General features: G+C 42.8%; 1 protein-coding gene across 4 annotated transcripts in view; it reads left to right on the top strand.

The window, feature by feature from the left end:
- Window positions 1-14,395, top strand: part of JARID2 (jumonji and AT-rich interaction domain containing 2) — a 212,591-nt gene that overhangs the window by 81,864 nt on the left and 116,332 nt on the right. For all 4 annotated transcript variants that reach the window (XM_040546393.1, XM_040546392.1, XM_040546394.1 and 1 more), the window contains exon 2: window positions 11,182-11,317. Coding sequence is in view for 1 of the 4 variants with exons in the window: in XM_040546392.1 (XP_040402326.1) it covers window positions 11,182-11,317 (136 nt within the window). In the remaining 3 variants the exon portion in view is untranslated. The remainder of the gene's footprint in view (window positions 1-11,181; window positions 11,318-14,395) is intronic.

A 14,395-nucleotide genomic window follows, 5' to 3' on the forward strand; every position in this document is an offset into this window, starting at 1 on the left:
TTTGTAAGTGCTAAAATGTCAATTAGTGCACTTAAAAGCTTAATGGTTGTCTTTGATGTGCTTCTAACATCTTTAGTAAAGTTTGAATGTTGCCATTGATCAGGGAGCGGAGGAGGGATGAGGGAATTGAACGCTAAACAAAACAGCGCTTGCCGAGCCGAGGGGCTTGTTCTGCGCTGCGAGATGCTCGCGAAAACCCAGACCCCAGGCAGCAGGAGCTGTGCCAGCGTGGGCACCGGTGTCACCACTGCTCTGGGCTGTGCCACGAGAAACCTGCAGCAGAGAGAGAGGGAGAGAAGCAATTGTGCCACCATGGTGGAAGTTCTCACGCAGATCTAAAATAGGAAGCCAGCATTTTTTTTTTAATATTAATAATGAGGGGAAAAGATCATGGAGATCATGGAAAGGTCAAAACTTCATTATGTTTTTCCTTATCAGTTTAACGTAGATCCTGTTGTTGTGAAACACCTGTGTGTCTAAAAAACACTCTGTGCAATTAGGAAAATCTGCTATATCCATAAGAGGTTTTTTTTCGTTTTCCCAAGAAAAAGCTCCCTACCTGTTCCTTATCTTCTTTCGTTCCATTTAAGTGTTCAGAGAACACGTAGTGTGGCTTCACAAGTCACACGAGATGTCACAGTTACCAGGAGCTATCGGCTGTTCTTGTTGTAAATTTTAGCGGGAATTTGCATGCAGCGGAGTAGCGTGCTTTGGTGTAACTCTGCGTGAAATTCTTGGCTGCAGTACCCCGAGCAATGGGCTGCAAGTTCAATTCCAGGCAACGTCCTTTACCCTCCTCTGGCAATGATTAAAATGTTTTGCAGACCTTCTAGGAAGTTACTGACACGCATTCATCTGATTTGTTACTGACCGATAGCCTCATGGAGCAAATGCTTTTTTTATTATTTGCTTTTCTGCGCTGCTAAGTAGCATCATTTGTTTGCCGAGGAGTATTTTGGAAGTCAAATGCCTGTAATACTGAAGGATGAGCTTGGGAAAACTTAAGCTATATAATGGAAGACAGCCTGCACTCTTATCTTTATGCTGAAAATTTGCTGATGTAACTAAACTAACCTGAAAATACATGTAGCTTCTATCTAGAGAGTCTCCTCATATGTCTTCTTTAATTGGCTTCTGAGTGAAGAGTACAGGTTTAGTTCACTTCTCCCAGCCTTAAAGGATATTCTGCCAGTTGGGAATGTAAACAAGGACGAAAGGTGTCTGATAAAAATCTTGCTTTTTGGGTAGTACAGCAAGAAAAATCAACATGTCATGCTCTTAGCCCAATATCAGCATGTCCGTCTTAGAAGCCTCTGTCAATATAGCTGATTTTTTTCCCCGTCCGGTTGAGTAAAATTGATTCAGTTCAGGCAGGTAGGCAGATCAGGCCTCAATATCCTGAGATTTCCTAGCAAGTGGTTCAGCACGTCTGTCTCCGCCATTACCCTTCCTGGACTTGAGGGTTGAGAAAATGGAGGGGGACAGTTTTGTTTTTGTTTTTTTAACTCTTCTTTTAAACCTGGTGGTTGCCCGGGCAAGGGACATCCCAAAGAGTGAAAGAAGAGGAAACCAAGTTGAACATTTCCAAAGCTAAGGCGAGGGACTTCTGGCATCGCCTGGGCTGGAAGGCTTCAACGGGAGGGAGGGAGCGAGTCCTCAGGTCCTTTCTGAGCCCCCATCCATGGCCACAGGCCCACGGACACATCACATATCCGATGGGCACAGCTATTATTAAATAATGTAGCTAAACCACATAGGCTTTGGACTGTGTATTATTTCAACGTAGCATTTATTTTGGCAGGTGCTCTTTTTGCTGTTATAAGCTACTGTACTCTACGTGAGCAAACCTTCTCCTATTGTCGCTAAGGCTTCATCATCCAGGTGCTGAATTCCTCCCCGGAAATGATGGAAGCACTGACCTCATGTAATACTGGTGTGGGTAGGCAGGAATCCTGCTGGACATGGTGACAGTGCTCCGGCTCCTCTAAAATAGTGATACCACTGACCTGTGAGATGCCAAAAATTAGATCTCTTTGCCTCCTCCATTTCTACAAGAATTTTAAGTTAAATTTGTAACGTGCCAGTTGGCTTTCTCTCTTCCCCGCTACCAAAACACTATTTTGGCATGCAAAAGCGGTTAGTATTTTTCAAGTCAAGGATCAGCTTTGCTGTTTAAGGATAGGAAAAGGCCTTTAGATAATTAGTAATATGCAGCAAAATTGGATTAGCCATATTAGAGTTCACATCTGTAGGTCCTATTACCGAACATTTAAACTGCAAAAATCACTTTTTATTGGACCGTATTCATGCGGTTGCATACTGGAACTCAAACACCTTATAAAAATATGAACTGAATCAGAATGAAATTAATTAGAATATATTTGAATTTAATTATCTCGAGCTGCTGAATACTCTTTGTGCATACTGGGTTTTATATGTATATCTGAAGTGTACTTGGTGGAGAGTTTTAATTAGAACTGGAGACGGAATATTTGGAATGTGAAATGTATAAATTGTATTTTTAACTAGAAGCGCGAAGGGTTTTTGGAGCTTGCTCTCATTCCTCGCTTCTCTCTTTCTCTCTTCCTAATAAGCTACTTTTATGTTCAAATTAATACCAGATCCTTAAAAAGAAAATCCTGCTGTGGTTCTCGATCTTCTGCAGCGTGATCAGAATTGTCAGATCAACAGCTGCAGGAGATTTTTACCTTTGTGTTTAATGGCTCATACTGCTCTGTTCTTCGACTGTGCCATTTAACCATAAAAGTACAGGACTGTGGATGTCACAGTACATGTGGCTGCCTTGACTACTGTCTCAGATGTCTGACATGCCAAGGCTCAAAGAGCTGATTTGGCAGCTGTCCAGCAGATTTTTATAAAGGCTCGGTTGGTGGCCAGAAACCCAGGCTGTCAGAGTTGTGTTATGCAATAAATTGTTTTTCAGCAGAAGTTTCTAATCCAATTTCAGCTGTAGTTTCTTCGTTGTCTGTAATCAAAGATAAGTATGCATTATTTCATGGCACTTCAGAGAAGCTGAGACGTGCCATGTGAGTGTCCTCCATCAGGTTTGTTTGTGTGTTTTTCCTTTAAAAAGGATTTAGACCTGTTCACCTACATGGGAGAAACGGGGTTTTGGTTTCTACGGGGGAGGCATGCGTTTGTTTGTGTACAGCATACCCTTTTGAAGATGATTCAACCTTTTTTCTCTTTTTTTTTTTTTTTCCCCTCAAGAGAGTGCCAAATAAGGAACTTATTTCTGAAGTCAGAGCTTTTCGTTTGGGTGTAAATTGGTTGCAAACAACAGATCATACCTTGTCAGGCTTTGACCTACTTAAAATGTTGCAGGTCGTGTCCCTCTAACAGAAATACACCCCTCTTTCACTTTCCTAAAGTGAACTACTCTGGTTTCTACTTCGGCACTGTGGGAAAAGCTGGTGTGCATCGGAAGGCAGCCAGATCTCGGGGTCTACAACAGCACAGCACGGATTGCCGCTAAATTGTGCCGCTGTGCTTTTCTCTGTGCTCCAGCAGTAGTTCCTCTAGGGCCATGTGGTGAGCAATGAGGGAGCTGATGCGGCTGGAAATAATCATTTTTCTTGTCTTGAGGTTTTGACAGTTTCCCCAGTCAGGCTGGTCGAATGGCCATGTAAGGGTGGCATTGGCATCGCACCCCAATTTGGGGCAGGGTGGTGTTGCTTACTGATCATGAAAACTGCTCCCCGAGTCTGAGTAACAGCTCATGGGATTATGCCTTTCTCCCAGTCCTCTGCCACCCTTGGCTGTTCACAGCTTGCTTGCAAATGCTGCCAGGTCCCATTGGAGCCCGAAACTCCATCCCCCTGGATGCCAAGCGATTGATCAGCATCTTGCTACGGCCAGCAGGACCTTTGCTAAGGACAGCAGGGCTGTCGCTTGGGAGTAACTGCTGTCATTAAGAGATGATTCGAGGTCGACTTCTGCTCTATGTTGATAAATGAGGAAACTTTAGACCTGGCTTTGCTTTGAATTTGTTTGGGTTTAGTTTTTTCTTTTCTTTTTTTCTTTTCTTTTTTTTTTTTCTCTCAAGTGTTTATCTTGGCAGACCAACAAGGGAAGCAGTTGATGTCTTGTAAGCTTTTACTAGTTTCATATTGAGTAGTGGTTTTCTAAAGGTGCAGACACATAGTTGAGGCCTCTGCGTTTATGTAGAAGAGCCAATTAACACACGAACCCTATACTTTTAAGTATTTTATTTTTAGACCTAAGACATAGTTAGGAATTATTTTTTGTGCCTCAATTTTGGGAGCCTGTATTAAGTCACTAGTGACTTGTGTTTGGATAGAAGATATCAGCTGTATTTCTTCTACCTTCGTGTGTTCTTGCGAGAGCAGGTTGAAGCTCACTGGGCTCAAAAATGCCTTAGGCCTTCAGTGACCCAAAAACAGAGCATTTCTCTGCCATGCTGCTCTTACAAGAATTTGGTCTAAAAGGAGGAAACACAATCCCCGGTGCGGCAGGAGGCAGCAAATTTGCGCTAACCAACAGAGACTGCAGGGGTTGAAAGCTGCAAGAGGAGTACAAAAAATGGAATAAGAGAGATTTTTTATTTTCCTTCGTTGTTTCTTTGCCATATTAACATCAGTTCTGCAAGTCAAGAGCTATAATGTAATACGGGTTCTTTGGGGAAGTTGTTTGGAATTACTAGGAAAAACGTTGCTATAATTATCAGATGCACTTAATGCTATAACAGAACCATTAATAAAGAAAATTTCCCCTTTCTTCATGTTAGTTAGCACATTTTAAAAACATGACCTATTTTCCTAAACTAGACAGAACAGATTACATTTTCCAGAAGGCATGAGTCACTGTGCTATAAAGTCTCCAAGCCGTATCAATCTTCATCAACTTAAGCCATTCATGAGGTTTTATTTTTTCTCACTGAATATAAGCAGTTTGTTTTAAATGAGAAACTGCTACATCCTCTCTGGATAGTTAAACTTGATTAAAAGGTTAAATATTAAGTAAGTGTGAACTTTATTCTGCGGGGAGGAGGGGGTGGGGAGACCTTGATAGTAAGCAAAAGGCTGCAAGGATGCTACTTAGGATATGTATGGGGATATCCAGTTTGCATGGTACTGTGCTTGGCTGTAAGAAGTCTAAGCTGCGTGATAGCAGCCAGGAGTAGAAAATCTTTATTTATACCTCTTCATTTGAATAAATTAGAGTCTGACTTCAAATCGTTGTCCTGAAAGCTTGGAGTTTCAGCTGAGAAGTTTCTGCTGTCTGGTCGTGGAAAGCCCTCGTGCCCTTGCAAGCTACACAGAGAGGGAGTTAGCACCGTTGAGCCGAAGCAGGGGTTTTCCTCTGTCAGTCGGATGCTGATGGGAGCAGATGCATGTTCAGGGTGATCAAAAGGCTGATGGGACTTTATGATACAACGGAGACCTCTGCCAACGCGATAGGGGAAGTCCGTGTGTTCATACAGTAGTAAGACTTTGCACTTTCTCAAGAGGTTCACCCTGTGCTGTTCGTGCGCAGAGGAAGTGGGCTCCGTAAATGAATAAGCATGCTAATCGCTCTCAGCGGTGGTAACTTGCCCAAGACTGCACAGGAAATCTCTTTCAGTCTTGGAAGTCATATCTAGGTTTTCCACCTATTTCTCTTAGGTCTGCCTTCCCTTTTAGAGAAAAACAGGTCTAGCTGTTTTCCATTGATAATATACAGCCAAAAGGCAAAATCTGTTGCAGGTCTTGAATGTAGTAAACAAACATTTCCATTTTGGTCCTTCAACTGAAAAGTAATTTATATGATCTCTGAAAATGCGTTGTCTGTTTTTCATGCAAGAGACAGATTTTTGTTCCGTTGCTAACTAAACACAGGGGAAAAAAAAGAAAAAAAAACTTTGAAATAGTTTTCCTTAAAAAATATCCTTGAGGAAAGGATAGAAGCTTGTGGTTTATTTTTCCCATTGCTTCAAAATGACCTTCTTATGTCTGCGGGAAAGACTCTCCGGGGGCTGTTGAACCATGAAAGCATATTCATTTAGGGCACTGGGTGCCACAGTGATTTTAACTGAGCATTGGCTACAGCGCTGGAAAAAGAAAAAAGAGAGGGTTTGTGTTTTGTTGTTTTGCTTTCTGCAACCTGGCATGAAGAAATGGGGTCAGGAGATGCGTGCTTGGGAAAGACCCAAAGAGGGAGCTGGAAATACGCCAGCCGCTCTGAGTCATAACACACATGCTTATAAGTATCTTTGTACCTTACAAAGTCCTGACTTTTCAAATAAAACCATCACTGCTGTTAAAGTATTTACATAACGTAAAACAAATAGCTTTGAGTGCTCAATGCATTCTCCCTTGTTCCAGCCCTGTTTTACCCTGTGAACTGTGACTCCTGTTTGCTTAAGGCAAGGCTGGGCCAGGCTGAAGAATGTGATACCTGGTGATGAATGAATGGAGAAACTCGAGTCATGTGCGTGTGCGTGCTTGGGATGCTCGTTGCGGAGCAGCACAGCACGCCGCAGCGCATGCTGCTTCAGGGTGACGCCTCGCTTGCCCGGGAGGTGGCACGAGGCCTGCCTCTCCTGTCTTTTTCGGGGGATTAACTTCAGAAATAGGAAGCCTGCATGCAGGCCACGTGCACAAGATAGACAGCTGAGCTGCGGTGAGCAGACGCCGAGCTGTAGGTGAAGAGTGAAAGATACGGGTGGTACACATTTTGATCCCATTTCAGATGTACATGCATTATATATATTGATTAATGTTATATATGTATTTCGATAGTTATATTTATACGTGTACTATATATTAATGCAGACATATTTTAGTGTATGTATACATATTAATATATGAGCATTATGTGTGTTAAGTATTTTATACATTTAATATGTGTATAGTAAAAACACGCAGATATAGAGTTCTTCCCACATTAGGAGTCTGTAGAGATGCTGTTCTACATACATCATCTCTGAAGCTGTGGAGCTGGAGGCAAGCTCCCAGTCAGGCTGGACAGAGAGGGCTGCCCTGCTATCCATAACATGGAGTCCTGTGTACGAGCATACCACGTAGGTCAGTGGAGGTTGTGCTCATGCCCGTCCCTTCATATTGAACTTGCTGACCTGTCACTTGGCTGCCCTGCTAGCTGAAGTTCAGATATAAATGTACAACATGCAGTTTCCCAGAAATGGCATAACAAAGAAGGTGCCATGATTGATTTTTTTTTTAAGAAGTTTAAAGGAAATGATGCAGTTTTGTTTTTCAATTCTGCCCTAGGGTTTACCTGGTTGTTTTCTTCCTTTTTTTTTTTTTTTTTTAAAATAACAAGTCTGTGAGCTAATCTTGCTACCAAACCAGGAGGTAAAAATCATCTAGACTGTCCTGCACAACAAAGGTTATGAGCTTGCAGTGATGAATATACTGTTTAAGATGCTATTTGGTGCTTTTTTGGGTCCAAGTCAATAACAGACAATCCATTGGTTCCCCATAAGTTGTTTCAATGGCTAATTACTTGCACAGTTAAAGAAATTGTTCTGTAATTCCAACTTAAATTTTTCTGAATTCGAGTTCCAGCTGTTGGATGATATTATACCCCTCTCTGTCAGCCTCAAGAGCCATCTATTATCAAATTTCTGCTCCCTGTGGAAAAGTTTAAAGGCGGCGATCAAGTCAGTGCCTTTGAGGGTTGGTGGTTTTTTTGTTGTTGTTATTTTTTATGGGGGGAAGTTACATACATTAAATTCCTCAAGGCTTTTACTTGAGGGTATTTCTGAACAGTTCTGGGTGCACACGCGTCGCTTTGCTGCGGTGAGGCAACTCTTCCAGTTGGCTGTGTGAGCGCGGAGCGGGGCGCGCTGCGGCTCTCCCTCAGTGGTGTGGCAAGGCAGGGACGATCTGACCCATGTAATTATGGTTAAACGTGTCAGGAGCCGGAGCTGCTTCTCTGCAAGAGCCCAGCTGGGTGCCGAGTCAGCTGCTCTCCAGCTTGTGGCTGCTTTTGTGCTGCACGCTAGAGGGGAGATGCAGTCGATGATTGTGAAAGATTTTTATTGCTCCTACATATGGAGCCGCATAAATGTGGGCATTGGCACTGGCTTAGCCCCTTATTTTGCTGACCTTGGATAACACAGTGTTGGAGAGCTTGAGGTCTTTTTTCAGGCCGGGTAATGGGAGCAGGGAAAGCCCACAACAAAGTGGCGTCGGCAGGATGGAGACTGCAGCCTCGGCACAACTGGGATGGTAAAGGCTCTGATGTGGAGAGACTCCTCTGTAAACAGTTGTGTTGAGACTGCTGTTCTTACAGATGTGGGGATGAGGCTGACACGGTTCACCCTGGTTTTGCAGCCCCACAACTTGGGACCACTGTGAAACGTTGCTGCATCACTTCAGGGGTTGCCGAAAGAGGTCTTTGTTCCCATCTCCTGGGGGCTGCGCCGTCACTGGTGACACCATGGCCCTTCTTCAGGGCCAGGGCCTTCTGCTGGCACCATGGAGGTTGTGTTGTCACTCCAGAAATAAGTGCCAGCCACATGCTGTCCTTTCACACATACATCTGGGGAGAGGGAGATGACCTTGGGCTGTTCACAGAAATATTTCAAGAAGGTGGCTGAAAGTAGATTCGTGAATTCTCTCGTGTGGTGGTTGTCTCCTTGCCTCCTGAGTGAAGGCTGCAACCGGCGTGGCCCAGGGACTCAGTTGTGCCCCCCAAAGGTCACTTGTCCCTGCTGCCGCCTGGTCAGTGAGTGCCCAGAGATCTTCAAAAATAAGTCCTGTCAGCAGGTTTCAGCCTGCTGCCATTGAAACAAGTGCTGCCACGCATTCCTCACCTCAAACTCTGGTGTGGCAAAGGGTGGTTAAGTGGGATTTGTTTCTTGATGCGTTTTTATTCTGCTGCTGCTGCATTTTGAGCAGGAACGAAAGTGCCTGTAGGATCAGGAGCTGATGGTTGTTTTCATGCAGCTTTCAGGTCTTTGGGGATTGCTCCCGGGGAGGTGGAGGAGTGGTGGTTGTTGGTGGCTTCCCCATTTTGGGGTTGGCCTGGTGTTTTGTGGGGAGAGGCCTCAGGCTGGCAGAGGCTGAGAAAGGCAGCATGTCTTCCAGTATGGTGTACGTGATCTGGATTGGAGAATTACAAGCCTATTTCTTCTGTCTCCCTGGCTTAAAGTGCATAAAAACAGAGGGTGAGGTGGGTGGTTCCTCTTGTTGGGGCTTTCTGTGTGCCTCACATCGGCCTCAGGTGAACGGCCGGAGGGTGGTTAATCCTTGTCCTCATGTTTGCTGCCCGTTCTGTAAAGAATTTCTAAAAATACACGTGAAGGGAGCAAGAGGCGTCCTCAGGCTTGCGTCGATAACGTGGACAAATAAATGCCACAGATGCTTACACATATTTCCAAACCAAGCACAGTTTCCTTAAGGATTCAATTAGTAATTACCTCGTAATCTGTTGCAAAACCAGAAATGTGTGAAGGCCGGTTAGGCCCCTGCTGGTAGGCTCTCTCTGCAGATGGGTTTCCTTTCCTGGTTTGCTTTCAGTACCTACCAGCCTATGGTAACAAAAATGTTGCTTCTCGGGCAGCTTTTGTTAAAATCGAGCAAGCTGTGACCATCCGTATCCATCATCCATTCTGGTTAGGGCTGAAGTTGTGTTGGCAGCAAAATGGCAAGCCAAAGTTGTTTGTATAAAGCTCTGTTGACAAAACAATGGGATGTACTAGTCCATTTTAAATGCTTACCTGGAGATTTTTTTTTTTCATTCTCCTTTGCTGTGGGTGTTCAGTTACCAAGTGTGCTTTCTTGGCCTGGAGGTCCCTGAGCACTAAAGCTCTCTGGGCATAGCTCAGTGCTGTTCAGAGCGTGGTAGCTGGTCCCTAGTGCGAAATGCACATCCTGCTGCCAAAATGCTAACTGCTTTCACTGCAGTCATTGTTTTGTCCCCCCCCCTTTTTTTTTTAAATTTTACTTTTATTTTTGCCAAGTAATTTGTCGTACAATTGGGGGGAAAAATGTTTTTGATCACAGTTCAGCAGCTGAATGCTAGTATCGTGCTAGAGGAGCAAAGGAAAAGCTATCAATGGGCACCCTAAACTAAGTTTATTTTTTAAAAATTGGTCGTGTTGGTTACTTCTTTTACACACGAGGCAGTGTAAACTCTCTTGCTGCCTGGTGTGGACAGCTAATGTGGGTGCTGTGGTTTTCCAGCGCTGTGTGGCAGTGTGCTGTAGTACGCTTACCTAAACAAGTCCTGCCTGGAAACATAAATTTTTTTTTTGTCAGTGATGTAGTCTTTGAGGAATTCAAGAACCAGAATGCTCAAATAACGATATTAAAGACCCTGAGATAATAATATTAGGGCTTATGAAAATGTGATATACATTTAAAAAAAAAAAAAAAAAGACGTACCTGATTTCACTTATGTCTTTATATCAATTTGCTGACTTAATTTATTTGAATGCTAAAGGCTTTAGGGAAATGCTTTTCCAGGGAATTAATCTTTTAACTAAAGCAAGTACTAAATATGACATACGCTGGTATTCTTTTTGACAATATAGCATTTGTCTTCTAAAAGTGAAGTAGAAAACATATGCCCCGTGGGCCAAATTCCACTTGGCTTTACGCTGAGATAAATTCCGAATAACTTCATTGTTATCAACTACATTGTAACGCTGCAATAAATATAAATCACTAAACCAGAGAACTGATAATGTAGTATCAGTATGCAAAAATCCTAAGCCAAGGGGCACAAAACAAGGCCAAAATGGCCGTAAGAAAGGTTGGTTTACAGAACTTAGTTTTATGCAACGTTGAAATTAATTTTATCTTTTTTTTCCTTTCTCTTAATTGTCTGGAAGAGCAGTTCCTGGTTGTGATAAATTTATCCATAAGGCAGAGGGATTCATTATGAGAATTTTAACAAATGAGTTTTTACCTCTTGTCTAACACCTGGTAGACAGCTACGGCTGTTTGCAGGATAAGGGATTAGAGGGACTAATGGTCTGATGTGATGATAATGGTTATGTTTCTGTTCTGTGTTAGTGCTTCTTGAGTTTAGGTTGCATTTTGTTATACAGTATTTTTCTTCAGCTTATCTTTTTTTGTTAATTAAAAATAATCTGTCTAGCTCTAGGTTTTGGGGTTTTGTTTGTTGTTTTTTAGTTGTTGTTCTTCCAGATGCATGCAATTAATGTCTCCAATCTGCTTCCATCTTTAGGATGACAGCGATGGGATTCCCTGGTCAGAGGAGAGGGTGGTGCGGAAGGTCCTTTATTTATCTCTGAAGGAGTTCAAGAACGCACAGAAGCGGCAACATGGTGACGGCATTAGCGGAAGCCTCAAGGCAGTGAACGGTAAGCTGCCTCCCTGGTATTGCTGCAAGGATTCAGTTGTTTCAAATGCAGTTCTTTGCTGCAGCAAGGAAGTAGACCGGTGTACCATCTGGCATGCACTGTGCCCTTTTGAACTACACTGAACTTGTTTCTGAAGCGCTTAAAATGCCTGGTTTGAACAATCCATGTGTTTCTGTTTCTGGTGATCTGATGTAGATAGGGATCAGGGTGGAGGGTAGGTGTTGGGCAGGAGGCCAGGGCAAGGGCAAAGCTGTTTGGTAGAAGGCTCCTCTGGTCTGTCTGCTCCCCGATGTACCAAATACATCAACAGAGAAGGTATCCATTTAAAGGTGATTGATTTCTTACAAATGCAGTGAAAATTTGTGAGCAGAAAAATGAAAAGGGTCTGAATAAGTTATCTTGAAGGACAGACAGAACGTACCTACCTGTTCTGTGTCACTTATGTGCAAGAAACTGGCTAACCAGCACCTGTAACTCTGGAGTGGTCTTGGTCTGTGCTGTGCCCAGAGGTGAAGTGACATTGGACCTGTGTAAAAGATTTGTGGGGGCTGAGGACGTACACAGTGGGACGTCAGCTTCCCGTAGTTTAGCTGTTCAGGGAGTTTAAAGGTTTTATAAGGAAATGCAGAAAAACCTAGATGATAGGGGCTTTAAAGGAGTTTAATTTCATTTCTGTAATCCTTTGACACTGTCCAATTGCTGCTGCTGTTGTTATTATTATTATCATCATCTGTTTCTCATCCCTTCCCCTTACATCTTGCTTAAAAAAAGGCTGGGCGAATATAGAGTGTGTCTCTTTCAGATTTACTCACTGACATAGGACCCCTTCTTGAAAAGGCTTTGTCATGCTGGCTTGAGCCTTGAAAGCGATGAGTAGCAGGATTCAGGTTTCTGAGCAGGCTTATGGTTCTCTCTTCACTCACAAGAGCTTATTTGTTTCTTTATGGAAGTTTATGGCTGTTCCTTTTAAGCACGTGTATAATTATACATGTGCTAATGCGTTTAAAGCAGCAGCTGGGTGCTTACTTGGTAGGTTATTCATATTTATATGTAGCTTGTGTTTTTGACATGGTGAGTCAAATTTCACCGTGTTTTTCCTGAGTGTTACTGCCGATGAGGCAAAAAGCTGGGGGAATGGCTGAATAACTGCAGACAGCATGATAAAGTTACTGTATTGCGTAAGCAATTGCAAACTCCTTAATGTGATTAAGAAGACCTCAGACTTCTGAGTTCAGTAATAATATCAAATACTGATCTGATGGGAAGGGGCATCTAGCTTTAGCAGCAAGCCATTAATAAGCTTGGAGGTGTACACAAAACAGTGCAGGCTTTTTTTTTTCCTCAAACACCTCTGCATCATTGATCTTCTGTCAAACACAATTTCTCTTGGAAAGTTTCTTATTCCATTGTGGGGGTTTTGTTTAGTCAAAGGAAAAAGTCTAAAGGCGTGAAGCGCAGTAATTGTGTGTTAGGAGGCTTTGATGGTGTGCCAGGTTACAGGATGACTGAGGTTTTTGTGGTATCTAGTTTCTCCAAAGGCAGCTTAGATGAAAAGTGAGTTGGCTGGGAATGCTGTGGGGATACAGGTACCAGACGTGGAATATGCCACGGGCTTCCTCTGGTGATGGCATGGCTCACATCTTCAGAGCTTGCCTCTCACACTTAGGATTGTATTGTTTGGTGCTTTTGCTTCTTCACGAAAGTAGGTGATCAATTCTGTGGGGGTTTTGGCTTGCTTGCTTATTTACTTACTTTGAGCTAGAATTATATTCTGTTTCACTCCTTCTGGTCGTTAATTGATTGTTAAATGTCCTGTCTCAGAACAGCTCTGTTTCAACATCATTGACCAAAAGTTTTTTTTTTTAATGTTTGGAAGAGTGTGTCATTATATAGAGGAAAGCTATGCAAAAGGGAGGAGGATTGATATGGTGTGGTGACATTAAGAAAATCTATTAAAACATGGAGTTTGCTTATTACATCTTTTGAATAAAAACATAGCCATATATTTTCAAATCCACATGTCTCTGTGGACAGAGGAAAAAGCAGGTCATCCTAAGAACATACCAAGCTATTTTAAATTTAGGAGAATACAGTAATTTCAAGGTTAGCCTTAGATTCATGATTTTATACTGTTAGAGTTAAAAACATTTCCTCACATGTGTCCTTTGCTCAATATGCAGACCACAACCAGTGTTTCTTGTGTGTTACTCCAAAAGGTACTATTGCAGTTAAATATGGTGTTTTTTTTTCTTTTTTGGAGAGGGATTTCATTATTAATATTCAGCACCCATTGCTCTCGTGGGGGGGAAAAAAATTCTGCTGAAATAATTCAGATGTGTTTCATGCCTCCTGTTGTGGTTTTAACCCCAGTAGGCATCGAAGTGCCACACTGCTGCTCGCTCACTCTCCCCAGGTAGGATGGGGGAGAGAATTGGAAACATGAAAGTGCAAGAACTCATGGGTTGAGATGAAAAACAGTTTATTAGGTAAAGCAAAAGCTGTGTACACTAACAAAACCAACCAAGAAATTCATTTGCTGCTTCCCATCAGCAGGTGGGTGTTCAGCCCCTTCCAGGAAAGCAGGGCTCGTCATGTATAATGGTTTCTTGGGAAGATGAACACCATCACTCCGAATGTCCTCCTCTTCCTCCTTCTTTACCCCAGCTTTTAAAGGTTGCATCCATTTTTGGGTTTGTGCTGCACAACCCTGTTTCTGTCCCTAGTGACCTTTAAAGGGTATTGCTCCTTCAGTCATTCAAAATTGAATAGGTCGCCTTCCAGTACCTGGTAAGTTTAACCATTTCCAGAAGGAGGAGGAGGGGCCCTGGTTCAAGCTCTCTGAGCTCTGTGCTGGAGGTGGAAGAAGATACTGGTCTGGTGTATTTCAGAGAGTTCAGAGGACTGCAAGGTTTGCAAAACAACTGGTTAGCACGATTTGATCTTGGTGCCACCATCTGTAGTGCAGAGAGAGTTTGTTTGTTCTGGTTTTATAACTGTCATCCCCTTATATTATTTACAAGCTTGCAATCTGTAATTGTTTCCTTAGAAAGTACTGACTTCTGGTAAGAGAGGAAGGTA

The sequence above is a fragment of the Cygnus olor genome, chromosome 2 (genome assembly GCF_009769625.2).
Source record: "Cygnus olor isolate bCygOlo1 chromosome 2, bCygOlo1.pri.v2, whole genome shotgun sequence".
Taxonomy (NCBI): Eukaryota; Metazoa; Chordata; class Aves; order Anseriformes; family Anatidae; genus Cygnus; species Cygnus olor.